The 26,660-nt window shown below is 34.7% G+C and overlaps 1 protein-coding gene across 1 annotated transcript; it reads left to right on the forward strand.

Annotated features, from left to right (window-relative positions):
* The first annotated feature begins 2,520 nt into the window (after positions 1-2,520).
* On the forward strand, positions 2,521-8,485 carry LOC111388709 (syntaxin-22-like). The gene is made up of 7 exons (XM_023013494.1): positions 2,521-2,783; positions 3,454-3,547; positions 4,939-5,078; positions 5,183-5,254; positions 5,663-5,820; positions 5,909-6,009; positions 8,236-8,485. Exons 1-7 carry the CDS (start codon positions 2,611-2,613, stop codon positions 8,299-8,301), a joined length of 804 nt encoding a protein of 267 aa, XP_022869262.1. The 5' UTR covers positions 2,521-2,610; the 3' UTR covers positions 8,302-8,485.
* The last annotated feature ends 18,175 nt before the right edge of the window (positions 8,486-26,660 follow it).

The raw sequence follows: 26,660 nt of genomic DNA on the forward strand, positions 1-26,660 counted from the left end.
TTTTGGGTAAAAGTATTGAATTGGATATATAAATGGATTGTGGGCTGTTGTTTGAAATTGGGTTTAAGCGGGGGCTCTTCTAGGATTGTTTGAGGGAAAAAAAAAAAATTATGGGCAGAATTGGGCCCCTTATAGTCTTGGGCTTGAGGCGCAGGCCTCATTTGCCTCGCCTCAGAACCAGGCCTGGATGGGATAGAAAGTGGATAAAAGATACTTGGGATGGAATGAAATGGATTGGGATCGGATCAGAGATCTTAAACGATTATGGTTCATGGCCTTTATGAGTAGGAAAGGATAGAGGTAGCATTGAGTTATATTATGGATGTGGTGTTGAAGGGAATGGTGGCAGCACCAAGGACGAAGTTATATGTGAATTCCATGAACACAAAATTGAAAAAAGGAAGAAGAGGTTGAGGAGATAGGATCAATGAATAGAAGCATTTCCATATATGATATGATAGAAGAACAAAAGGGGTTGAGAAATACATACTACTTTGTGATATATATTTGTGTTTTCATGGGCAACTCAAGCAGCTTTTTTTATACATTAGTGCAAATTATGGATACCCAAGAAGCCTTTTGATATGTATTTATTCTACTTAATTCTGGATACAGAGATAGATTGATCCCAATGTGCTCTGACTATTATTGCAGTCAACATGATATTAACAGCACGCATTAGGTAATATACCTAATTCATCTAGATGTGTCATGTTTTCATCTTTCTTGACTCATTCATATTATCTTGCAAGAACTGTCTATTGGCCATAGTTTTTAATTGTTTATCATGTTATGGTAAGTACAAAGTGTACCCCCACTCCGCATGCATTCACATAATGACAACACATGTTAGCTGTGTCATATTTAGTATAGTTAATGTAATGTGTCCAAGAGTCTAATTATTCAATTTTTCAATAATTACAAAGGAAACTGTCCCATAATCATTCAAAGTCCTCTCACCTAGAATTGAGTCCCCTTTAGGGTTCTTGTAATTCATGTTCACCATTAGGTCTCAAAGTTAGGGCTACTTTTCATAGTCTATATACTTTCACAGTGTTTTATAGCGTGATGCCTATTAATTTACATTTGTAATATGTCATCATATCATATAATTCTAGCCAGAATGTTGATGCACCTCATATTGACGATGAATTCAGCATGAAATCCATCCATACATTTTGTTGACAGCAGGATCGGTGTGATTAAATTTCATACATAACAATGTTACATAAATAGGTAAAATTTCGAATCTATGTAATCTCAGTGATAACAATCTTGATTGGCATAATCTGGTATCCACTCCATCCTTATATTTCGATAACAGCAACAGAGCTCACACATTATCATATGTAGCACAAAGACGCAAAGATCAGATCTCCTACTTCAAATAGGTTTAGAGTGGTGACTCAATTTTTTGAAATATTAACAAATTCAGTGAAAGATCATTAAGCAATGATGAGTAATATTCAATGCCCATTTAACATAAACAAATAATTAGATTTTTGCATTTCTAATTGCACCTACAAAAAATCAAATACATAGAAGCAGATAAATCATAGGAAGTTAGATGTTATTTTGTTACGAATTCAAAGAAACAAATATTTGGCCAAATCCATGATACAGGGAAAATATCAACAAAAAAATTGAAACTACATCACAGAAACTAATATTGCCTCGTCATGTAAAAGATTGAAGATTTTACGACAAAATAAGAAAATTGATTTCTGATTTGGGAGATCCACTTTTCCGTATTGTTTGTACCTACATAATTTAATGAATAATTAGCATATATCATGCAATTACATTTAATGAATGGATTAACGTAATTTTTCCGTTACAAAACGATTAACAATCAGATTCGAAAGGGCTTAATTGGTTACAAGATTACTTCTAATAATTTTCACTTATAATTGTAATTTCAGAAACATTGAATTTAGCCTGTGCTTGATCACATTTTTGAGAAAAAAAAGTGTTTTAGAATAGTAATTTTTTTGGATAATGTATGATTAAATAATAAAGAAAAATTTTAAGTTCGCGTGTAGAGTTATTCCATGAGAAATGTATGATTAAAAAAAAAATGAAGCTCGGACAAGGCTAAATACTATAGGAGTGAGTAACATCAAAACTAAATTAAAAACAAGTCCAGAATTGGAGTCAATCATACTCCCTCCGTCCTAATGATGCTGAGTTTCCTTTTTTTCTTATCCCAAATATATAGGTCTGTTTCTTAATTTAGAATATTTTTATTTTATTTATTTACCAATATATTCTTATTTAACTTTTCCCACTTAATATGTCAACTTCTTGAAATAATTCAAATACACACATTTCTCACGTCTTGAAAATATGAAACAACTCTCATTTCTTCTTCAAATTGAATCATTTAATTTCTTTACTAATTTTAACAATAATTTACTACTACACATTAAAAATTTTAAAAAAAAAATTTGACAAAAATTAATTTTTGAATAATATTAAAGAAGGTTTCTTAGTCCGTCCGTGTGATAAACAAAACAAGTTTATATAATTGGATAGTAGGGTGTAATCACTAAGGCTGCAAATAACAATTAATATCTGTGGAAAGTGATCAGTTCAAGGAAGGGGTAGAAAATGAGCTTCCAAGATCTCCAGAATTCCGGGAAGCGATCGTCCCGACAAACTCCTCCTCCGTCGCAGGCGGTGGCAGCCTCTATATTCCAGATCAACACCGCCGTTGCTGGTTTCCGTCGACTTGTGGATGCCATCGGAACCTCCAAGGATACTCCTGATCTCCGTCTCAACCTGTCCGTAATTATTAGTATTCCTTTTCAATTTTTTTTTCTCATTTTTCTGGTTTTTTCCTTTAAAAGTGATATGAATTAAAAGCACTTAGGTATTCGAAAGACCTCCAGCAGCTTTTATTTTTCCCCAATTTCAAAATTTCAAGTTTTTGGCATCAATATATGCTGGATGTTTCATGAATTTTTAATTCGTAAGATTTTAGGAAAAAGCTTTTTTTGTGCTAATGGATACTTTGAGATTTCATCCATATATACCGGGTAACCTGTCATTCATAAAGCAGATGAAGAAACATTCTGAATTTCTCTAAAATACAGATTCATGTAGTTGGTTTACTAACTATCCTTCCTTACCAGGTAATCTTTTATTATACCTTATCCATGTAACTATGTCACTTTTTGTTCGTTCAAAGACTACAAAACATGGAAATGGAGATTTTCAAATGATACCTCTTCGATGGCTTGCAATGTTCTAACCTCAGGGGATTAGGCAATTAGTTTTGCCTCTACTGATTTTCGTGTAATTAAATTCTTTTAATTCGTGTCAAGGTGCCGATTTATTAGAAACCAAACGGTGTGCAAAGTGAAAAGTTCCTTTGCTATACAATACATAATAAGTATTTCCTACATCTTCATAATCATCATTTCGTATTTTTGTGGAAATAAATGGCGACAGGAACAACACAAGACAAAGAATATTGAATATAGTGAAGGAGACCTCTGCAAAGCTCAAATCTCTCAGTGAATTTGACCGTGGCATTAACGTCGATGTATGTTGATTTTTCCCACTAACTCAATGGTTCTTTATATTAAATTTAACTCTTAAGAATTCTTTACATCCCCCACCCCCACCCCCCAACCAACACACTGCCACTTTCGATGTATGCACTCCTCTTAGTCTCACTTAATGTCTTACTGACTTGTTTATTCATAATAGATATGTACCGTAAATTGCAAGCTTCATGTTAATCTCTTGATGTTCAGCTTTCTTTCTGTTTACAATTTAATTTTCATGTACAATCCTGACCTCACTGGTATTCTCTGTCCAATTTGTTATCCAAGCCTTTCCATTTCTGTGCAAGTGCAGTAATTGCTTCTTTCAGCCTTTTCTCTGAATTATGAACATTCTGGTGCAACACACCGCAACACAACATTTCTCCTTTTTCATCCTTTTTCCAATTTTTTTGGACATTAAAATTTTGAAGTTGATTGAATTTTGCAGTCTAATTAGAAAGTGATACTTGAGTTCATATATCGACATTGGAGATACAAACATTTCCAAGAACAAGTATAGTATAATCTAGTGCTCCTTACATCTCTGATATTATTTAAGCAAGAGTGAATTGCGAATCCTTTATTTCTGTTTTACCTTCTACTAAGTTTATGACCTTTAAAATACATGATGCCACCTCAAAATTCATATCAGCTCGCCAAAACTCTAACCTGCATGAAAATTGTATAAGATTTTTGCTTAGCCCCTGCTTGTCATCTATTTTTTTAGCACTCTTTTTTTTCTCAAACTCATTTGCAACCACACATTCATCCAATAAAATATTTTGCACGTAAACACAAAACTTTTTCCTACTTTTTAACCAACACATTCCCCCCAAAAAAAATAAATAAATAAATAAAATAAAATTCACTATCCCAAAATTCATTTTTCTCAAAAAAGTCCTTTTAATGGCTACCAAACAGAGGGTTAATATGGAGATACTAATAATAAATTAAGACTTATTCTCGAAAAATTTGGGATTGATGACAAGAAATTTTTTGCCATTTAATTTATTCCCATCCCATGCCTGCCGAAAAATCCAATGAAATCAAATCTTTTGCGAACATATCATACCATTTTAATTTCATTTCTCTCTTCATCTTCTAACATATTCTGCTAGGACGTTCTTGCGAATTAGTACTTCCTTGGCCTATGCACGATTTGTTCCAACTACTTACGTTGTCTTTCCCTTGATTTACTTAGTGAGTATGAAGCCCACTCCAACTTTGGTAGGTTAGTTTGAGTTGTGTTTCCATAGAAGATTTTTAGGGTAAGACATCAATGACTCACACGAAAATACTCCAGTAGCTACTAGCTCCTGTTGAAGTTTAGAGCCAATCTTTATAGAAGGGCCTTTATAATGAACACTACTTGTGGATGTTTATCCAGCCAAGTAAGAAAATAGAAGATGCCAAGCTTGCTAGAGATTTTCAAACTGTCTTGCAAGAGTTCCAAAAGGTGCAGCAGCTTGCCTCCGAGCGAGAGTCTGCATTCTCGCCTTCTGCTCCTCCATCTTATGTTCCAGCAATGTAAGAGCTTTTATTTTCTGCCTTGGTATGTTAAACTACTTACAGAACTAACTATTTTTATTTAAATGGGTGACTTAATTGGAAATTTGTGCTTTTGAGAACAGGCATAGCTCTGGTCAATATGCAGCACCCGGTGCTGAACAGGAGAACCAGCCGTTTCTCATGGAACAGAAAAGGTAAGCAGGTTTAATGAGAACCGCTTTTACAATTTTCAAATTATGCAATTTATATTTTCTAAAGTCCATATTTAGTTATATGTTTTGTCTTACATAAGCTGAAATTAATTTTTTATGAATATTGAAGGACTTGGTTACAATTCTCAATGTCTATCTAAGTCAGAACTTTGGGAAAATTCTTAGCAGACATCTTCCGTTTTTTGTAACTCAATACTGAATGGAAAAGTGGATGTGCCGAAATGGAACTTTAAAAATCTTACTCCTGAAATCAATCAACTCTGTGGTTGGAAAGATTGACTTTTTAAATTTTGAAAACTGGGCTTATATGACACCAGTTACCAACCAAGAAATTTTAGACTTTCTTGTGACGAGCACGTTCTGCTTTTCCTCAAACATATTACATTTCAGGCAGGAGGTCCTTCTATTAGGAAACGAAATTGCCTTCAATGAGGCTATAATTGAGGAAAGAGATCAGGGAATCAGGGAGATACAGGATCAAATTGGTGAAGCAAGTGAAATATTTAAAGATCTTGCTGTTCTAGTACATGACCAGGGTGTGGTTATTGGTAAAATATCAGACACCTGCTAGACACTTTTATTTCTACAGATGACGTCCAACTTCATACAATAACAATATTATATATGTTTTGGCAGATGACATTCATTCAAATATCGATGCATCTTCTGCCTCAACAACCCAAGCTAGGGTGCAGCTCTCAAAGGCTTCCAAGAGTGGAAAATCTAAATCTTCATGGGTGAGTGGAAACTATACTAGCAAGCTTCAAGCTGAACAGGGCAGTTGTCTTTAAGCCCATTCTTGAATATATTTCATTAATCTGAAAATACTAAAATGGTATATATTTGATGCTTTTTTTTTTTTTTGGGGGGGGGCCCAAACTGAAATTTCCGCCTGTGAACAGTAACATGAACAATATTTTTATTTTTTATTTTTTTGGCAACTAGGATAGGAAATTGAAGGAAAAAACTGAAATTGGGTATGAATAGTAACCCCGAACAGTAACTGAAATTGCAGAAAAAACCTGAATTGAAATTTCCGCCTGTGAACAGTCACATGAACAGTATTTTTATTTTTTATTTTTTTGGCAACTAGGATAGGAAATTGAAGGAAAAAACTGAAATTGGGTGTGAATAGTACCCCCGAACAGTAATTTTTTTTTTTTTTTTGGGAACAACTATGAAGAAGCTGGAAAAATAATAACTCAGTTGCTTACGCTAAAAGTTTATTTGTTTGTGCGGTTCCACAAGTTCTTAGGAAAGAAATAGGAAGAGATTTTTGGATTGGAGATTACCCAAGTTTAAGCTTTAATACCAAATTTGATACAGCACCAATAGAATATTAAATGTAGAATGAGAAGAACAACTAACAGGAAGAAGAAAATCAGGGGGAAGGGATGAAAGAAGAAGAATCAATAGAAGGGGAAGAATAATGGGGGAAGAGAGAAAACTTTCATCACAAGTCACCATTAATTTTATTCAATCATCAACTAATTACATGGAAAAGTAAGTTTAAATAGTAAAACACACCCTAACTAGAATGGGCTTGGGTCAATACAGGCCAATAAAAATCCACAACAAAATAAAATCTACCAAAATGAAATAAGGTTCGTGAAGGAAAAAACTGAAATTGGGTGTGAATAGTAACCCCGAACAGTAACTGAAATTGCAGAAAAAACCTGAATTGAAATTTCCGCCTGTGAACAGTAACATGAACAGTATTTTTGGTTTTTTGGCAGAAATTGAAGGAAAAAACTGAAATTGGGTGTGAATAGTACCCCCGAACAGTAATTTTTTTTTTTTTTTTAGAACAACTATGAAGAAGCTGGAAAAATAATAACTCAGTTGCTTACGCTAAAAGTTTATTTGTCTGTGCGGTTCCACAAGTTCTTAGGAAAGAAATAGGAAGAGATTTTTGGATTGGAGATTACCCAAGTTTAAGCTTTAATACCAAATTTGATACAGCACCAATAGAATATTAAATGTAGAATGAGAAGAACAATTAACAGGAAGAAGAAAATCAGGGGGAAGGGATGAAAGAAGAAGAAGAATCAATAGAAGGGGAAGAATAATGGGGGAAGAGAGAAAACTTTCGTCACAAGTCACCAATAATTTTATTCAATCATCAACTAATGAAATTACATGGAAAAGTAAGTTTAAATAGTAAACCAAACCCTAACTAGAATGGGCTTGGGTCAATACAGGCCAATAAAAATCCACAACAAAATAAAATCTACCAAAATGAAATAAGGTTCGACTAGAAATAAATAAATAAACTGGATGTCCTCATCAATATTTTTCTGTATAAATTCATTGTTTCTTGCATTCATTTCTCCCAAAGCAACCAGTTGAAAGAGAGAAATTCAGATTGCCGAATACAGGGTCTTTAAATAAAAGAGTGTGAAGTTTTGGGAGAATCTTACCAACTTGCAAATTGCAATACGCAGATGAGTTTGTGTGCATACGTGTCACACACAGAGAGAGAGAGAGAGAGAGAGAGAGAGAGAGAGAGAGAGAGAGAGAGAGAGAGAGAGAGAGGTGGGTGTGTGTGTGGGGTAAAAAATGGAGGGGGTGATATTTATTTGGAATGGTGGGACAAGCGAACTATTTGAAGAAATACTAGAATTTAATTCTAATTTTAGAAAAAGGCTCAAGGAAAAAGGTTTTTTTGGGTCCCACGTTAAAACCTTTTTAGAGTAGATTTCTCTTTTCTGCCTTGCTCTTGTTTTTTATGCAAGCAGGAGAAAGAGAAGGAATATTTTGGCATCGAACTTCTAACCCAGGGATGAGAATGCCGACATAGCAAACCATAAATTTTATTTCTTTGTCAGCACTAAACAAAATATCCATACTGGTTCACTAATGCAAAGTTCTTATGGTTATACATGCACCCAATTTGTATTACTTCCATGGATGATGTTTTTTTTTTTTTTAATCACATTGTGGTCGTATGTTATTCACAACAGTGTTGGTGGGTGTTGGCACTTGTCGTGGTGGTGCTGGTAATATTACTCCTCGTCCTAATTTTATAGCTGAAAGTATACATGCAGCTTCGGCGTGTTTGTTTCGAAATTGGTGGTGGTTGGAGTTTAAGCAAAAGTTGTATTAGTTGAGTATGTGCAGTGGTTTTTTCTTTTGTTCTGGTTTTCCTGTTGATTCTTAATTGATAAATTGTTTTAATTGAAGTTTTATATGTTGAAATTTGGCAATTTCATTATTAAGATTCCTATTTTTGCTTGCCATATAAAAAAGTGGACTGCATAGCACTACTAGATAGTATTAAAGCAGAATTTGCCATCGTATGTTATTTACTACAGTAAAGTAACCATCATAAACCTGGAAAAAACTGTTATCATAATAGCTAACTGTTTCTGTTGGTTACTTGGAAATGTATCAATTTTTGAGCTCGACATATCACTACCCTCTTAGTGTGTGAGATGAACCCAAAGAACTCAATACCGAATATACCTTTTTACTTTAAAATGACAATCTTTTCTTTAGTATCTAATGTATCAAATTGGCCAATTTTATCTCCTTTTTAGATGTTGATGGTCCTTATTGCATCACAAGTACCGATTTACCACTTGTTCGGTTTCAGTCCTGCGAAGACTGAAAAAATGTTTGAATCTATGTAATCCTTACGTAATTCATATGTTTAATTAGATAGATATTAATAGAAAGTCCAGTTTCAAAAACATTGTCAGATAAAATAAGAAACAAGTCAAGTTGGGAGGCCAACTTTTGGTTTGAAAAATGAAAATTATTTATGTCGAGCCCACAGAACCTAAAAGAGCTAGATTGAACTAATTACAAATTGTTTTGTATCAAAATGTATTGAAGTATGTGAAATATGCAAAAAATGCTTCAAAGTGTACTGAAAAGTAAGTGAAATGTACCATAATCTATAGTATATTTAGCCTCCGTTTGAGCTCCATTATTTTTCATTACATTAAATTAAATTTTTCTCTTTCCTACTTTTAACCACACAATCTTTAATAAAATAATATTACATGTAAATCAAAAACTTTTCAACCACTCATTTTTAAAAAAAAATACTATTCATCTCATTTGGTAGGTCCCATGATTCGGACCACCCATCCAGGCACTTCATCAAGCTGCACCTATTGCAACCATGGGTCCCCAACAATTTCATCTCTATGCCCTTGTTTGAGCCCCATTTTTTTGGGAAGAATGAATTTTCGAATAGTGTATTGATGGGAAATGTGCGGTTAAAAAATAAGAAAAAATTTTGGATTTGCGTGTACTATTATTTTATTGAAAAATGTGTGGTTGAAATGATGTCAAAATACTGTTGAAAAATGTATTTTTCCAAAAGAATGGGACTTAAACAAGGACTATATGATAGAATTAGCACAAAAGGTTCGTGAGCGACACACTTAAAATGGACCCTCTCAAATTAATGAAACTATAGTGCTCCAAACCACAAATTTGAACATACAACCTTTAATTGATGATGTAACGACCATGGGACATCAAACAATTGAATCAATTGTTCATCCAACCAGGTCAATTTTAATTGATTTTAATGTGGTCCAATATTCAAATTCACTTGGGAGAAATGCCATTGAAGTTCATACAACATTGGGTAACCAATCAATTGATCTAATTACAGCTACAATACCTCCAATTTTTGGCCAACAATTCGTGACCACTATGTTTAATACTTCAATTCGTATAATTCGGTTGGGACCCATGCCTTGGGACCTGTTCCATCACATTCCTCATTACCTAATACACCTTCGTCCCTTATGGAGATGGCTGCCGACAGCGAAAAATCTATATTGGAACTTTTGCATGCAGGTGCAAAAATCGGATGTTGTAAATTCAACCATTTTTTAGGGACATTGGGGCCTAAAAAGGACAGAGAGGGATGGAGATAATCAATAGATTCCTTTTCGGGAACGATTCATCCTTCCCAAGCTCAGCATACAACACAAAATCAATTTTTGAATACCTCACCAATCATCTCAGAATGTGCTAAAACCCTTTTGGTGACCTCCATTCAACCTAATTCTGTCAGCAGATGTGCCTTAGGAATTAAGCCCGACAAAATGCATCTCGAGGCTACGCACCCTACTTTTTTTGGACATCTTTAGGCTATGAGGACTGCACTATTAATCTCAAAACATTCAAAAACCCATGGGCCTGTACATTGGCTTCCAATTTGGTTCAATTAAATGCATTGAATCAACATTGTCCATCCCCTACCACACTTGCACCTAACATGTAGCCCAATGTGTACATCCCTTTAGATGTTGCGGCCCTTGTTGCCCCACAAATCACTACTACATCAATTGCTCAAACACTGCTTGCTCATGGTAAGAAATCATATGCTACTTTGCCTTTTAGGCAAACCTATCATCTCTTAGGCTGAGATGAGCTAAAGAACCTTCAAGTATCCCAGGACTTCAGTGACTATAGCTTTGTTTCTTCTAAGTAACCTTTCATGCATAATGGTTGGCCTACTATTTTATTCATCGAGGAGGAGGATGAGCTTTTATCTGAGCTATACAAGTTCACACTTATTAACAAATTCACTCATCGCAAACCTTCCATGATTAAAGTATGCGATAGTTTTTATAAATTTGGTTTCCATGGTGATTATATGATAGGTCTTATAGGTGTTAGTCATATTTCGATTAAATTTTCACATGAGGATGACTACTCACGGTTATTCCTCAATCTCTCTTGGTACATTGATGTTTTCCTATGCGAGTGATCAAATGGACTCCTAGCTTTAGCCCCCAACATGAGACCCCTAATGCTCCAGTCTGGGTCCACTATTGTCCATTCATTTATGGGGCAAGAGTAGCTTGTTTGCCTTAGCTATAGCAATTGCTGTCTTGCTCCGCATCGATGATGAGGCTGCTTCTGATCTACTTTGACCTAGTAAGGCTCGGGCATGCATTAAGGTCAACCTAGAGTATAAGCTCCTCTATATAGTTTGGATTGAGAATGAAGCGAGGTGGATATTGGCAGACTCTTGTATGACAAGATACCAAATTATTATTTCCGCTGTAGGCATTTTGGGCACATTGATGAGCATTATATGATAGGATCACATCTTAACCACCACCATATATTGCACCAGTTGTTCCTACTATAGACCTTGCTCCTAGACCTACTACACAGTCGGCCAAGGACAAAGGTAAGGGAAAGGAAGTAGTTGTTGGCCTCGTTAGAGAGGGACACCATTTCGTAGAGATCAGAGGAAATAGTATGCAGCTAGTGCTTTAGGCATTCAAAATTCTTCTTTCGCACTAACATTACCAGCTGCGCTTTTCGATCTTATAATGGTTTGCTTCTGTACAAACTCATATTCAATCATTTGTTCCTTATGTGGCTCCTCCTACAGTTACATCTCCACCAATTATTAGCACATTTGCTCCTTAGACTAGTATAATACTGTCACTAGTTTCCACTACAGTTATTCCTTGTCTAGTTACCACTTAGGGTACCAAATTAGTTTGTTACTGATACCTTCTTCTCGGTTTCTTCTCCCATAACCTGAGCTCGAGGAAGGAAGAGATAAGAGGGCCGTATTAAGAATGTGGTTAGAAATCCATAGTAGAGTTTGACCACAATGACCAAATTAATTATCTTCATATATAAGGATACTATATTGCCTAGTAGAAAAGATTGAAAAATCATCGCAAACCTCCCTTCTTTCTTTTCTATTGCAATTTATGGATTATTGTATGATGATTTTTGAACTTCGCATATATACAAAAGAAACAGAAAGAGAGATTAGAGATGACATCTGTTACCTGTTTTAACAAATAAATTTATTAATTAAGAATTTTTGAAAGAGGAATAAATGGGTTTACACAAAAAGGATGCTATAAATATTTCGAATTGGGTTATACTATTCAGAAGCCACATATACCAGTTGACTCAATGATAAAGCTACTACGGTAGCATATATTATAAGTCCTACTCCAAGTAGGACTCAGAACTTGTTGACTATTATTCTTTCCAATTGTCAACAGAATGTGGAGACATCATAGATCGAGGTCCACCAGCAGCACCCTTTTCCCAGATCTTCCTCTGATAACTTGGTTAGTATGGATGAGAGGACAGAGGATGTTGGTTTTGTCCAAGTCGGTCGGAAGAAACACCAAAAATACTGACACCCCATTTCCTAATATGGTGGCTAGTAGTCGGTCATAGGATATCTCCACATTTTCCATCCTTATGAGTGTCATCATATGGAATGTGAGAGGTGTAGCTAGTGTATCTACTCTAATAGCCTGAAGAGACTTAAATAGCTTCATTAGGTTTATCTCTTGGTCATATTGGAGCCCTTTAATTTTTAGCATAGATTTGAATATATTCTACAGTTGCAATCTTTTGTTGAAAATTACTGTGAGGCATCTGAATCGAATTTTATCTTATCACTCGTCTTTCCTACTGTAGTGGACTTCTGATGATGAGTTGAGACCTTGGCCTTTTCGATTCCTCAACATATAGACCAAGTATCACAATTTTTCAGCATTTGTCTCTCAGAAGTGGTTACTCCCCACTCATCTTCCGGGAATGACTACTCTTTGGGAGAAGTTCTTTAGGTTGAAATAGGGGCTACATTGTTGGAATCGACATGTTTTTCAGTGTGTAAGGGACGCTGATGTTAGGGTCTTATGGTAGAGATAGAGTATGGCAAAGACACTACACTAAAACTTCGTGACTTACTATATCATGCACAAATAGATTTGAATCGGACCTTATCTACTGATGAAGGCTTTTGGAAGTAAAAGGTCGATTCACGTTGACTATGTAATAGAGAACACAACACTCAATACTTTCGTGTGAAGGTCCAAGGTCGGCGCACCAGGTCACGTATTAGGTCTATCGAGGCTTAATCAAGGGATGTACTAGCTATTCATGTTGACAGAGTACAAGCGATACAAGCAGATAATATGGCACTAAATCTTCCCTTTTGATTCATATGGTATGGGGTGATAGAGTACACTCATTATGCTAAAGCTTGACATGGCTAAAGTATATGATCACATGGACTAGGAAATATATCCTACATTGGAGGCTTTTGGTTTTGATTAGATTTGGATTGATAGGATGAGATGGTATGTCTCGGAGTGTCGTTTCTCAGTGCTTCTAAATGGCCATCCCTTTGATTTTTGCTACTTACAAGATCTCAGACCTGGTGATCCCATTTCTCCATCATTGTTCATTATTGTTGTAGAGTACTTCTCCCGCCTCCTCACTTAGCGACTTTAGGCTTATCCTTGTATGCAAAATAGACATGGAGGGAGTACATTTTTCCTCACATTTGCTGACGACATGATCATGCCAACGGTTAGAAACAATCTATCAAGAAGGCTTTCGACTATTTGGAGCATTATGAGAGGTTTTTTGGTTAGTTGGTGAATAGAGACAAAAGCAGATTATATAACCCTAATCGGCATCCGATATTTAGATCCAAAGACTGGATTGGGGTCATGCATAGCCAATCACTTATTTGAGGATTTCCTTAAATAAGTGAATCAAAAGGACCTTTCTTTATGATGACATCATCCAGAAGGTTAGGAGTAGGATATCAGATTGGGATTCATGATTACTATCACCCGGTGGATGGATTATATTGCTGAGCTCTACTCTATACTCTATGCCATTTATCTTCAAATTATGTAGCCTCCCAAGATTGTGCCGAAGAAATTGAAGAGCATATTTGTGCATTTTCTCTGGAGTGGACTAGGCTTTAGGAGATTAGAAATTGAAGAGCACATTTACGTTGGAGGAGTTGGAAGGAGATTTGTTTACAAACCTAGGGTGGACTAGGCTTTAGGAGATTAGAGAATGTGGTGGACGCTTTCTCCATGAAGCTCTGGTGATTGTTCCATTCTCATAGATCACTTTGGGCTCAATTTTTATTAAGAAAATATTGTAGGGAGATGCACTTATCACTTGTAGTAGTTCCCCGTTCAGTTTTTCCTACATGGTCGGTTGAAATTAGTTGGATCACGAATGAAGCCACACATTGTGTGGCACCTTGGAGCAAGGCAAATATTCTTCTGGCATGATGTTGGATGGACAACACTACATTAGCAGATGTCTTTATTTCAACACATGCAACACACATATACGAGGGTGTAGGATTTTTTTGATGGTATTGGGTGTCATTGGACGACTTTACATAGAGGAGGAGATAGAGGGTATTTCTTTATATGCAAATGTTGGACCCAGACTATATTATATGGAGGGACACATTAGATGGTAGTAAACCAAGTCAGCATGGCAGCTAGTCCATATGAGTCGATAGTCTCAAGACTTATAAGCTTACTATGGAACACCATTTTGCCCACTACTATTTCATTCTTCCGTTGGAGATTATGGCAGAATCAAATTCCAGTAGATATAGTCATATAGAGGAGGATTGGATGTCACTTGGTTTCTCGCTATCAGTGTTGTTCTTAGATTGAAACCATTAGTCATATTTTTACTAGCAGCATCATCTCTGACCAGATATGACAACATTTTGAGGACATCTTTCAGATACCTATATAGTTAGGTGAAGGAATTAGACAAAGGTTCCAAAGATGGCGATATTCTAGACAGTACATACAATATGGACACTCACACTATCATTTCTCTATTAATATTTTGGTTTCTATGGACTGAGAGGAATGATTAGAAGTACAGGGAGATCTGCATGTGCCTAGATGAATCATCTAGAGAGTTTACCACATGATCTCTTTTCTTCATATGGAGGGACATTTTTTGGTCGATAAATTGGTGGGGGATTTGACTTTTGCATCACTATTTAGTATTTCTTTGACTCTCCCTCCCCCATCACCACCTATTTCAGTTATGTGGTATACTCCAACAGTGGGATCTCACAAGATCAATACTAATGGATACGTCGAGGATGGAGTTGCTAGTGGTGGGGACATCATTTGAGACCACTTTGGATGCTACATCAAGGCATTTTTTTTGCATCTTATGGGACTTGTTTGATTTTGAAGGCCTCAAGCTAATCTAGACGACGTTCTTCTTGCTATAGGACTTGGTATCACAGATATAGGATTGAGGCAAACACGAGTGCGACTATTCATTGCATCACTAGGGGTAGAGGACCATGGGCTATTAGAGCATTCTTCAACAGATCAACACCTCATCTCCTTTGACTGTAACACTATTTTCTAGATCTATAGAGGGAAACCATGTTGGTGGTAGCTCCGCTATTAGGATTATGGATTACTCGACCTTGATAGATTTGAGCACTTGTGCAAATTGACAAATATGGATTTCCCAGCTTTAGGGATTTATAGATTATTATTCATTTATTTCATTGTATGTGAATTAGTACTCTCCTAGTAATTGCTTTTCTTTTACTTTTAGACATTTTTTTTTGTTATATTGCTTTTATGAGGCTAGGTTTATGCCCCCTCATTTTATGTAATCATTCTTATATACATGGTTGGAGAATCCTAGCCCCCATCCACCTTCTTTGGTGGAGTATAAAAACTCATGAGTGAAGTGTAGATCTTTTGATAAAAAATGCATAGAAATATATTATAACAAGCCAAAATGTACCAAAAAATACCAAATATTAGCAAAATGCTTAAAACTATACAAATATATGCGAAGTGCATCATAATAACATACCCAAAAATATAACGAAATTCCTGAATTATACCAAAATTTGACAAAATCAACGATAATGTGTGCCAAAATGCTACAGAAAGTACAAAGATTTGAGGATTTGCTATAAGGTACCAAAATATATAAAAATATGTGAAATGCACCAAAACTCATCAAATATACAAGGGGGAAATGATGCACGAAAAGGCTCCAAATGTGCAAAATATTCCATAATATACCAAAAATAGAAGAATTGCATAAAATGTACCACAACACTCAAAAATGCTCCAAAATGTACCGAATACTCCATAACTTACAAAATAATAATAATAATAATAATAATAATAATAATAATAATAATAATAATAATAATAAACCAAATGTGTAAAATGCTCCAAAATGCATAAAAATGTACCACATGCACTAAACTTTATCATAAAGTGCTAAAATGTACAAAGATTTTCAAAATGCATGAAATTTAAACGACAAAATATATCGAAATGAGTGAAATGAACCAAAATACTGAAAAGTGTACGAAAACACAAGAAATATACCAAAACGAGTGAAATGTACCAAAACATCCAAAATGTAACAAACTACACAAAATGCATTTTAACTTCCCAAAATGCTTGAAATGTGACAAAACGTGTTGAATGTACCATAATGCTTGATGCATCAATGTGCTATGATGAAAAGAGAAAAAAGAAAAAAGAGAGGTGTCAAAATGTACCAAAACATGCTAAAATGATTGAAATTTATAAGATGCTCATTGTCAAAATATTTTAAAAAAAAAAAAATTCTTGAAATATACATAAAATGCATAGTGCACTACAATGTTAAAATGTTCCATAACTCGTCAAAAATGGATCAATACGTAAATTTCATATCAAACGTGCAAGCTACTAAAACATTTTGAGAAATCACTTGCTTTCTATTGCGATACCTAGCTTGGTCCTCTAAGGGTACATTTGCAACGATATATGAACCATCTATTGTCCCTACAACATCCTTTGGAAAAGAATATTTTAAAAATATTAGAATATTGAAGTTCTACAAAATACTATTAAATAACTACGAACCCCTAACTTGAAAAATGGAATACCAAGGCGTCATATTTTTTTCTCGCATGGTGAGTTATGAGGAGTGGCATTAATCACAATATCTCTGTACTATTTAGGACAAGCATGTTCTCTGTGGAAGTAAAAACTCACGTTTCAGCATATCGAAAAAATGCACCAAAGTGTTTAAACATCGTGAAATGTACCATAAAGCGCTATACCAAAATACATGAATTGTACCAAAATTCGCTGTAAAAAGAGTTGTAAATGCACAAAAATGTGCCAAAACACTGTAACATGTATGAAATTAGCCAAAAAATTGAAAATTATATCAAAACGCTCCAAATTGTACCAAACTTAGCGGAAGGTAATATAATGGGCCAAAATATACCAAAATGCACTAAATATATCAAAACACGCTGAGATGTAATTAGTGAAAATGTACCATAACGTGTCAAAATGTATCACAATGCACCAAATATACCAAAATGCGTTGAAATACCAAAATAATCGAAAATTTACCAAACGCTCCATAATATAATAAAATTTTATCAAAATATATTAAAATACAGAATATTCACCAACAAACTTCAAAATTACCACAATGTGTAAAATGTCCCATAAGTTACAAAATGATGTTAACCCGCAACAAGATATGCACCCAAGAATGCTAAAAACAGATTGAAAGAACCTTGACTCAATGATTACTTGAATCAAGAACTAAGGTTCAAGGGTTGAACACCATAAAGATGGAAATATTTGATAAGTTTCGGGATAGTTCAAGAAAGAAAAAGATTTAAAGCGAATCTTCACTTTATTGGTCCATCCGGAATATATAAAGGATTTTTACTAGAGGTCCTCCATGATACTCATAACTTCCTCACTCTTCAAAAGGATTCGACTTCAAATAGCCACCTGCTTAAAAGAGTGAAAGATCAACAATATAAAAAATACCAAAAACATTATATAGTAGTACTAGGAAGGTCCAATTTGTAGGCATTGTTATTAATCTTTCCAAAGATATAGAATGTTACATTTCCTTTATGATGCCATTTGGACCTTCTCTAGGTTAGAAAACATTTTTTTCCCTGCATGTGCACACAAACCCAGTCACTTGGTACAAATGTCACACGTCTTCTTCCTTTATTGGCTTGGCTAATGTTCATTCTTCTTTTTATCTAAAGTCAAACCTTCTCATGGATTCATTTTACCAATTCAGCCTTCTTCTTCCCATCCGAGTTACCTCTTTTATCAACAGGTAAAAAAAATTAAATCTGAAGTGTTAGTAGAGAGATTAAAGCCATATACGATTTCAAAGGGAGAATAAGTAGCAGAAGAATGCATGACCATATTGTATACAAACTCTATAAGTGGTAAAAATCCTCCCAATTCTGCAGATACTTATTAATTATAGCGTGCAAAAGTTGAGTTAATGTTCTATTAACTACTTCAATCTGTCCACCTGTCTATGGGTTTTGTTTGCTGTTAAAACTTACTCCCACAAGACCTTCCAAAATGTAGCTAAGGAACCTAACATCCCTATAAGATGCAATACTCCTATGTATACCACGGGGTCCCACTATCTCTCTGCGAAAAATGTCAGCTACGTTTGTGGAATCATCAACCTATGATATCTTTATCCATGACTCACTAGAAACCTATCGTATACAACCCCTGTGGGAAAACCTTACTTCTTATAAGTAATGCATCTACTGCAAATGTGATAAATATCTCTTTTCATTTTAGGCCAATAAAAATGCTGATGCAATATGTCTAAGGTTTTTCTAACGCTGAAATACCCCATCAATCCCCACTATGTGCTTCACGTATCAACAATTCACTCATAGGACAATTATTTAAACGTAATTTATTTTCCTTGAAAAAATACCAATCATGCTTGTAAAATTTATCAATTACAGCTTTATCACATGAAATATGTATATAGGCATACACATTTTTAACATATTCAAATCCAAGCATTTTGGCAATTAAGGAAGTAAGAAATACATACCTTCCGAATAATGCATCAGCAATTATGTTCTCATTACCACAATGTTTATACCGAAGGACATAGGAAAATGTTTCTATATACGTCATCCATCTTGCATGCCTCTTGTTTAACATACCTTAGCCCTTGAAATGTTTTAGTGATTTTTATAGTCGGTGTGAATTTTAAATTCCTCTTACCATAGGTAGTTTTAGTAAGATGGATCATAAAAGTGGCTAAATACAAACTATATGAGTGGTCAAATATAACAATTGGTCTTACTAATATGCCTAGTAGTTTCACGAGATTATTGAACCATGAACATGCTTGATATTTTAAGAATGGTACTTTTTGCAGAGAACAAGTTGTTCTTCCTAGTTATGTTGTTCAATGGTGGATGAAGAGAAAGTTAAAGCCATCAAGGAGTGGCCAATGCTAAAAATTCAATGAGAAAAACCTGTTTTGAGATTGAATGTGATACCTCAGAAATAGGTATTGGCTTTGAATTACCTCACTTATGATAAAGAGTTATATGCACGACCTGATGACCTATGTGATTCATCAGTCGTATCAATGAAAATTCTCTCCATGTCCCATCCTTTTAAGTAGAAGTAGTACAGGCACAACACGTGGACTCATCTTTCCCTCACATGTTCTTTGGCCATCAACCCCTTAATTGTCTTAGAAGCTCATTTGTCTTCTCGAAATTACTTCTATAGGTAGGTCGGTTTGGTATAACATCAGGTGAAAAGTCAGTCTAGTTCCTGCCTTTTGTGGATGGCAACCCATTAGGCATTCCTCAGAGAACACGTCCTCAAATTCTTGCAACAAAGAAATAGCCAAATTAGAGAGGGATTGGTTAGTTTCGTCAAGATTAAGATAGGATTCCTTGTATAGCAACAACATTACAGGCTGTTTTACCATGAAAGCCTTTCTCACTCTAATTTGCATAAAAACTTATTTTTGTCTTTCATTTTCTCTTTGTAGGCGGGCTATCCTTGTGATTTTCAGCCACCTCTCTATTTTTCCTCATACTCTATTTTTTTTCTTGAAGTTTTAGGCTCTCTCATTTTTCCACTCTTTTTTTCTACTTCATTTTTTTTTCTCATTTAGTACTCATATACATATATTGGGGTTAAAGGAACAAGAGCAGCTTTTCCATCTTTGACAAAATTGTACCTATTCTTAGACCCATTGTGAATCACCTACCTCTCATACTTTCATGACCTCAGTGAAATATGGCAAACATGCACAAGAACCACGTTATACATCACCTAAAAATAATGCCTCACAATAGTAAAATGCTTACTATGACTTGACCTTGACCTTCCACATTTATTCAATCACTACAACTTATAGTGTCCAAGATGTTTTAGCATAAAAAAGCTTATCTTCTCAACAAGGATGGTACTAAACTACAATGGTGCAAATCGCCCCGATCTATAATCATACTGTACACTTTGTTATTAACATATCATCTAGTATGAAATATATTCTCTAGCAATCTTTGTGAATTAAGAGCACTCTTAGCAACAAGAGGTTCACCTTCTACATGGTACCCCATCATCATCTCTAACATCCTCTAACTTGAACATCTTGTCACTATCACTCTTATTTTCAATCAACACTTTCCCATTGTCACTCATAATCCAATCCTTTTCGTTTTAACATTGTGCTGCAATATGAATCCCAAGCATTTAAAACATTTAACATCTTTATTCTTAGATGGTTGGAAATTGACATGGGGGTTTATTTTTGCTAGGTAACTTTCTTTTTTTCTAGGTGGTTCAGTCATGTCCTTTGAAATAACCTTATCACTCCTATAATACCCTACTTTGATCCCTAAGGGGGATTAAAACCCAAAGAATACTTTGCAACTCCTTTTCTTTTCAATTGCCTCTTCACCTTCATATCCATGTACACCACCATGTCCTCCAACTCCACATAGTACTGCTACTCAACTACATTGGTTATATCCCTATTTAACCTATTAAAAAATCTGGCCATTGTGGCCTCCCTATCCCTCAAGAGTAAGCCTAATCATAGCTACCTCCATCTTTTCATGATAATCCTCTGAACTCCTTGAAGTAAGGAACTGCAATATTTGATAGAGGTTCCTATAGTAATGACTAGGGTACAAATCTCCTCATCGTATAGCTTTTAAGACACCCAACTTTATATAGGTCACTTATGATTTTTCCTCTTATATGTCACCGATTGATCTTTCCATATTATCTCATAATTAGTGAATTCAATCACCTTTACCATCTTTTCATCTGAATAGTTACGACAATCAAATATAGCCCCCATTTGGCCCCCATTTTTGGAAATGAAAATGGGAGGAATAGTGTTTTTTGAAAAATGAGTGGCTGCAAAAGAAAGAAAAGTTTTCGAATTACATGTAATATTATTTTATTAAGAAAGATTGTGTGGTTGAAACTAGAAGAGATACAAATGAATTGGAATTTAATGGGGACCGAACGGGCTCATAAACTCCAAATGTTTCCCCTACTCCAAATAGACTTCTAGGTCAATCCACTCTCCTATCATTAGGGATTCTCTGTGGTTGTCCCCTTTGTAAATTTGAGATCACCGTAACTCTTGCCTATTCATTCTATCCGTAATTTTCCCAAATTCCACATTCATCCACTCAAATTGTTGTTACATATGCTTTAACATAAATAGCTAGTTCTCCCTAAATGTTGAATTTTCCTTATCGAATAAAACCTGGAAAAATTAATCTCACATTTTTACATTGAAGTGATTTACTAGATTGGCTTTTTCCCAATAATAATCTTAACGTTCTTATCGATTTCCCTCTCTTTACTTTGTCATGTTCTTTAAGGAACTAACTAACCCTTTCAAAGTAACTGGAACCAAGAAATAAGACTCAAGAGACAAGAAACAAAACTCAAGAAATAAGGACAATGAGAAACGAGAAAGATTTAGGTAGAACGAAATTCATGATTTACCTGCCAAACTGCAGTAAGAATATGTCGTCTACAAAATTGCACGATAATATTCCAATAAAGATTTTTTTGAATTTGATTTATGCTTTTTCTTGAAATTTGATATATGTACCATAAGAACGCTAAAATTTGATTGAAAGAACCTTGACCCAATGATTTCTTGAATAGCAAGCAATATTTTAGGGTTGAGAACCATAAAGATGAAAGTTTCTAATACATTCGGAATAGTTCAATGAAGAACAAGACTAAAAGTGAATCCTCACTTTATTTAATTCTCTTTAGTCAATGGTTAATTGTTTGTACAATGAATATGCCTTATATAGCTGGATTGAAAGATAAATTACTCAAAAAAGGAAAATGATAAACATAACAACTAAAGTCCAAATCAAACTAGGAAAAAAATCCCCATACAAACGTGCATGGTTGATGTGAACCTTGCTGTAGAATGTACCCTCGACCCACAAGATTTCATAAACCCAAAGAAAGCTGAAACCGAAGTCATGACCTCAAACCAAATGATTTTTTGAATTGGGAACCAAGATTGGAAGGGTTGAACGTCATAGAGATTAGAGGTCTTTGATTAGTTCGGAATAATTCATTTAGAGCAAGACATGAAAGCGAACAATCTCACTTTGTATATCAATTTCTCAAATAATGTTTTGGTGCCCTTGCACAATGAATAACGTGATGACAATTATGGAAGGCAAGTTAGCAAGGATCTATTGCATGTTGAAGATAGACCAATGAAAAGGTCAAGAGCAAAGAGGATCAAGAAAGTCATGCAAGGACCTGTTCAAGCTATGTGAGCCAATAGTTCGAGTGCAACGAGCAATACACAAGGTTCCTAAAAGAAAAACTAACCTTAGTGCATTTAATTCAAGATAAATTAGAAGAAGCGAAGCAGTGCAGTTAGAAAGTGGCACGAACATGCCCAAATGCAAAATTTCGACCCATAGCCAAATTAATTGAACAGCACATGTGCAGTAAAAAAATCTGAAGGCGGTTTAAAATTTTCTTATTCATTTACAACTCTATTTTGATGTTTTACAAGTTATTTGGGGTTTTTTTTGTTATTGCCTATATGTATGGCCTCATTTTTTCATTGTAGAAAACCATTATTTTTTGAGAAAATTAATCAAACGAGATTTGATCTCTACTTGTTCTTAATTGAACTTAATTAGAACTTATCAAAAATTCGTACTCTTAATAGAGTTCAACACTTCTAGCAACAATGTTGGAGATTTTTACATTTATGGGATCAAGGTTCATGAATAACTTTGGTTTTTTGATTTAATAAATCATTAGGTCAAGCTTCAAACTCCAGTTTTAGCATTTTTGGGTTCATTCCAATCTTTCGTGGGTATTGGAGTTCCTATTTATTACATGGATCCACATTAGTTGGTATCAGAGTTTTGGTTCTAAAATTAGGTTTTTATCCTTTTTTTTTCTTTTCGTTTTTTCTCATTCCAATTCATCTTTTTTTCCTCTTCATATAGTCTTCATCAATTTATTTTTGATTTATTGCCTTTGTTGATATCTCTGCATATTTACTGTAAAAAAAAAATTGCAAAAAAAAAAAAGGCTTAGAGAAAAGGAATACAAGGAAAAAAAAAAAAAAGGCAATTGCTCATGATTAGGCTTATTCAATTTCAAGAGACACCTTGAAATTCTTGTGGTGATATTTTCAAGAAATGCAATCTTTTTAGTCATTCAGTACCTATTTCATCCTTTGGCATCAATCTTGTAAAGAAAAGGCATAGATCAATTTCAAGAAAGTCAAGATAAATCTTATTCAATTTCAAGAAACACCATCGTGAAATTCTTGTGGTGAAATTTCCAAGAAATGCAACCTTTCTAGTCATTCAATACTAGTATCTTCCTTTGATACCAATCTTGTTGAGAAAAGGCATAGATCAATTTCAAGAAACCCTTTCTAGAAATTCTTTTTTGTGTTTTTCATTCAATTTCCTTCTTTACTTCCTTTTCGAGTCATTATCCTCCTTTTTTTTCTTTTCCTTTTGTTCTTGTGGGTACCTTACAAGGGGCCAAGTTTTTTATTGAGATCAATCAGCTTTTAGGGAACTTGACAAAGAAAACATAGAGAGGAGAAATGCAAGAGTGGAGAGGTCCTTATCGAGATACAGAAAATATTTAGTAAAACACTTGAGTGCAAACACATAAGACATATAGTTCCAGATATTAAGAAATCTAAATGAGAAAAATCAATATCTGGGGAGGAGAAAAATCAATCATTCATGTTGAAAGCTATGAAACAACAATTTGAGTGGATGAATGTGGTCTTTGAAGAAATTAGGATAGAATGGATTGATAGGATATGGTGATTGCCAACATACAAAGGAGGCAACCTAGAGGAGTTCCTAATGTTAGGAAGTGAGATTGGCATGATCCTAGAGCTAAATTTGATGATGTGAATGAAGTAGAGAGTGAAAATGAGGATGAGCAAATCTCAAAGGCTTTGGTAGGGTGAGTAATAGAAGAGCTATCAAGCCTAGGGTAGATCCTAAAGACTTTGGTAGATATTGAACTGATTGAAATTTGGGTAGTATTAATATGAAAATTCCTTCATTCCAACATAGAAACGATCCTAACTTTGTTTGGAATGGGATAAGTTATAGTTGATCTTTGATTACAGTAATTATCCTAAAGAGAAAAAGGTAAAACTAACAGTAATAGAATTTACTAATTATGTAATAATATGGTGGGATTAGTCGTCAACGAATAGAAGGAATCATGAGAGGCCTATAGAAATATGGGTGAATTGAATGCTATTATGAGGGACGGATTTGTACCTAGTCATTACTACAAAAACTACGAAGATTTAGGTAAGGTTCAAGGAGTGTGGAGATTTACCATAAGGAGATGGAGGTAGCTATGATTAGGGCCAATGTTGAGGATGATAGGGAGGCCACAATGGCCATATTTTTGAATGGTTTAAGCGGGGACATAGCCAACGTAGTAGAATCACAACATAATGTGGAGTTGGAGGAAATGTTATATGTGGCTATGAAGGTGAGGAGACAATTATAAAGAAAAGTAGCAGCTAGGTATTCTTCGGGTTTTAATCCATCTTGGAAATCGAAGTGGGATAGTAATAGAAATGATGGGGGGCTGTTCAAAGGTTAAGAACAAAACACCAATTTATAAGCATTGTCATCGATCTTTTCAAGCACTTGAAACTGATCATCTCGTGATTGCACTTTTGACCTTCTTTGAGATGCAAAATGCTCTTATCTCGTATGCACCCAACCCAATCACCCATTTCAAATGTAATACCCCTCGTCCTTTATTAGCTTGCGAAGCCTAGTGGACATTATTCTTCTCAATTTCAGACCTCACCTTCTCATGTAACTTACCAATTTAGCCATCTTCTTTCCATCTAAACTACATCTTTCATCAACATGAAGGAATTATATCAAAAGGATAACTAGTGGATTGTAGTGCGGAAAATTCGTTTTAATGCCCTTTAACGGCTCTGTCTGTCCATCTATTTGTGAGTGTCAAGTAGTAGAAAACAATAGTTTCGTTCCTTACTTATCCCACAATATTTTATGTCAAGGAATGAAGTGTGCCATTTTACTAAACCAATCCACTTCCACATATATGGAATCTCTATCTCTTTTACTTCTAGGCAATCCCAAATCCCACTAGGAACAGGTAAAATTTTAGACTTTTACTTTTTCATATACAATGCAACTAATAAAAATGCAATTTATATTTTCATTTTAGGGCAATGAAAATGTCCATGTAACATCTCTCTAAGGTCTTCCCAATGCTAAAATGTTCCATTAAACACCCATTATGTGCTTCATAACTAATTGTTATTCATGCATAGAACAATTATGAAAGAACCTTTTTTTTTAAACAAATATTCATCGTGCTATGTTAGTAAAATGAAGAACATTAGCATATAAATCAAACCCAAGCATCTTTGAACTTAAAGAAGTGAGAAGTACATATTTCCTTGATAATGCATCAGCTACTATATTCTCTTTACCTTGTTTATATCGAACAACATAGGGAAATGTCTCAATAAACTCCATCAACCTTGCACGCCTCTTGTTTAATTTACCTTGGCCCTTTTAGATGTTTCAATGATTCAATGGAGATTACAAACTCTTTAGGCCATAAGTAGTGCTGTCATGTCTCCAAAGTTCGAACAAGCATAAAGCTCTTCATCATATGTAGGATAATTCAAAGCTATCCCAATTAGCTTTTCAATGAAATAAGTCATTGATCTCCTATCTTACATTAAAGTAGCTCCAAATCCTTTACCTAAGGCATCACATTCAATCTAAAAAAGTTTTGTTAAGGTGAGATAGTATTAAAAAATAGGAACATAACACAACCTATCCTTAATAGTATTATAAGCATGTTCTTGTTCAACATCGCAATGGAATCCTACACTCTTTTTCACAATATGAGTGAGCAATGTGGCAATTGTGCTAAAATATTTAATAAAATGCCTATGAAAAAGTTTTTACCTTAGTTATATTTTTAAGTGTTGGCCATTTCTTGATAGCTTTGATTTTCTCCTCATCCACTTCAATGCCCTTCGTAGTAAGAATATAACCAATAAAAACAACTTTTCCTTGCAAAATGTACACCTTTTAAACTTTTCACAATATGATTGTTGTCCATCCTCCCATGATCAATAAGGGCCCTCCCCTATCTACCTTTACAATCATCTAGGAAGTATCACCCACGATGCCAAAAATATATTATACAAGCATGTTTCA

This window comes from Olea europaea, unplaced genomic scaffold, assembly GCF_002742605.1.
Source record: "Olea europaea var. sylvestris unplaced genomic scaffold, O_europaea_v1 scaffold524, whole genome shotgun sequence".
In the NCBI taxonomy this organism is placed as follows: Eukaryota; Viridiplantae; Streptophyta; class Magnoliopsida; order Lamiales; family Oleaceae; genus Olea; species Olea europaea.

Coding starts and splice junctions, on each gene's coding strand:
- LOC111388709 (XM_023013494.1), top strand. CDS start 2,611: ATGAGCTTCCAAGATCTCCAGAATTCCGGGAAGCGATCGTCCCGACAA. Junction 3,548..4,938: donor ACCGTGGCATTAACGTCGAT/GTATGTTGATTT, acceptor ATGTTTATCCAG/CCAAGTAAGAAAATAGAAGA. Junction 6,010..8,235: donor GAAAATCTAAATCTTCATGG/GTGAGTGGAAAC, acceptor TATTCACAACAG/TGTTGGTGGGTGTTGGCACT.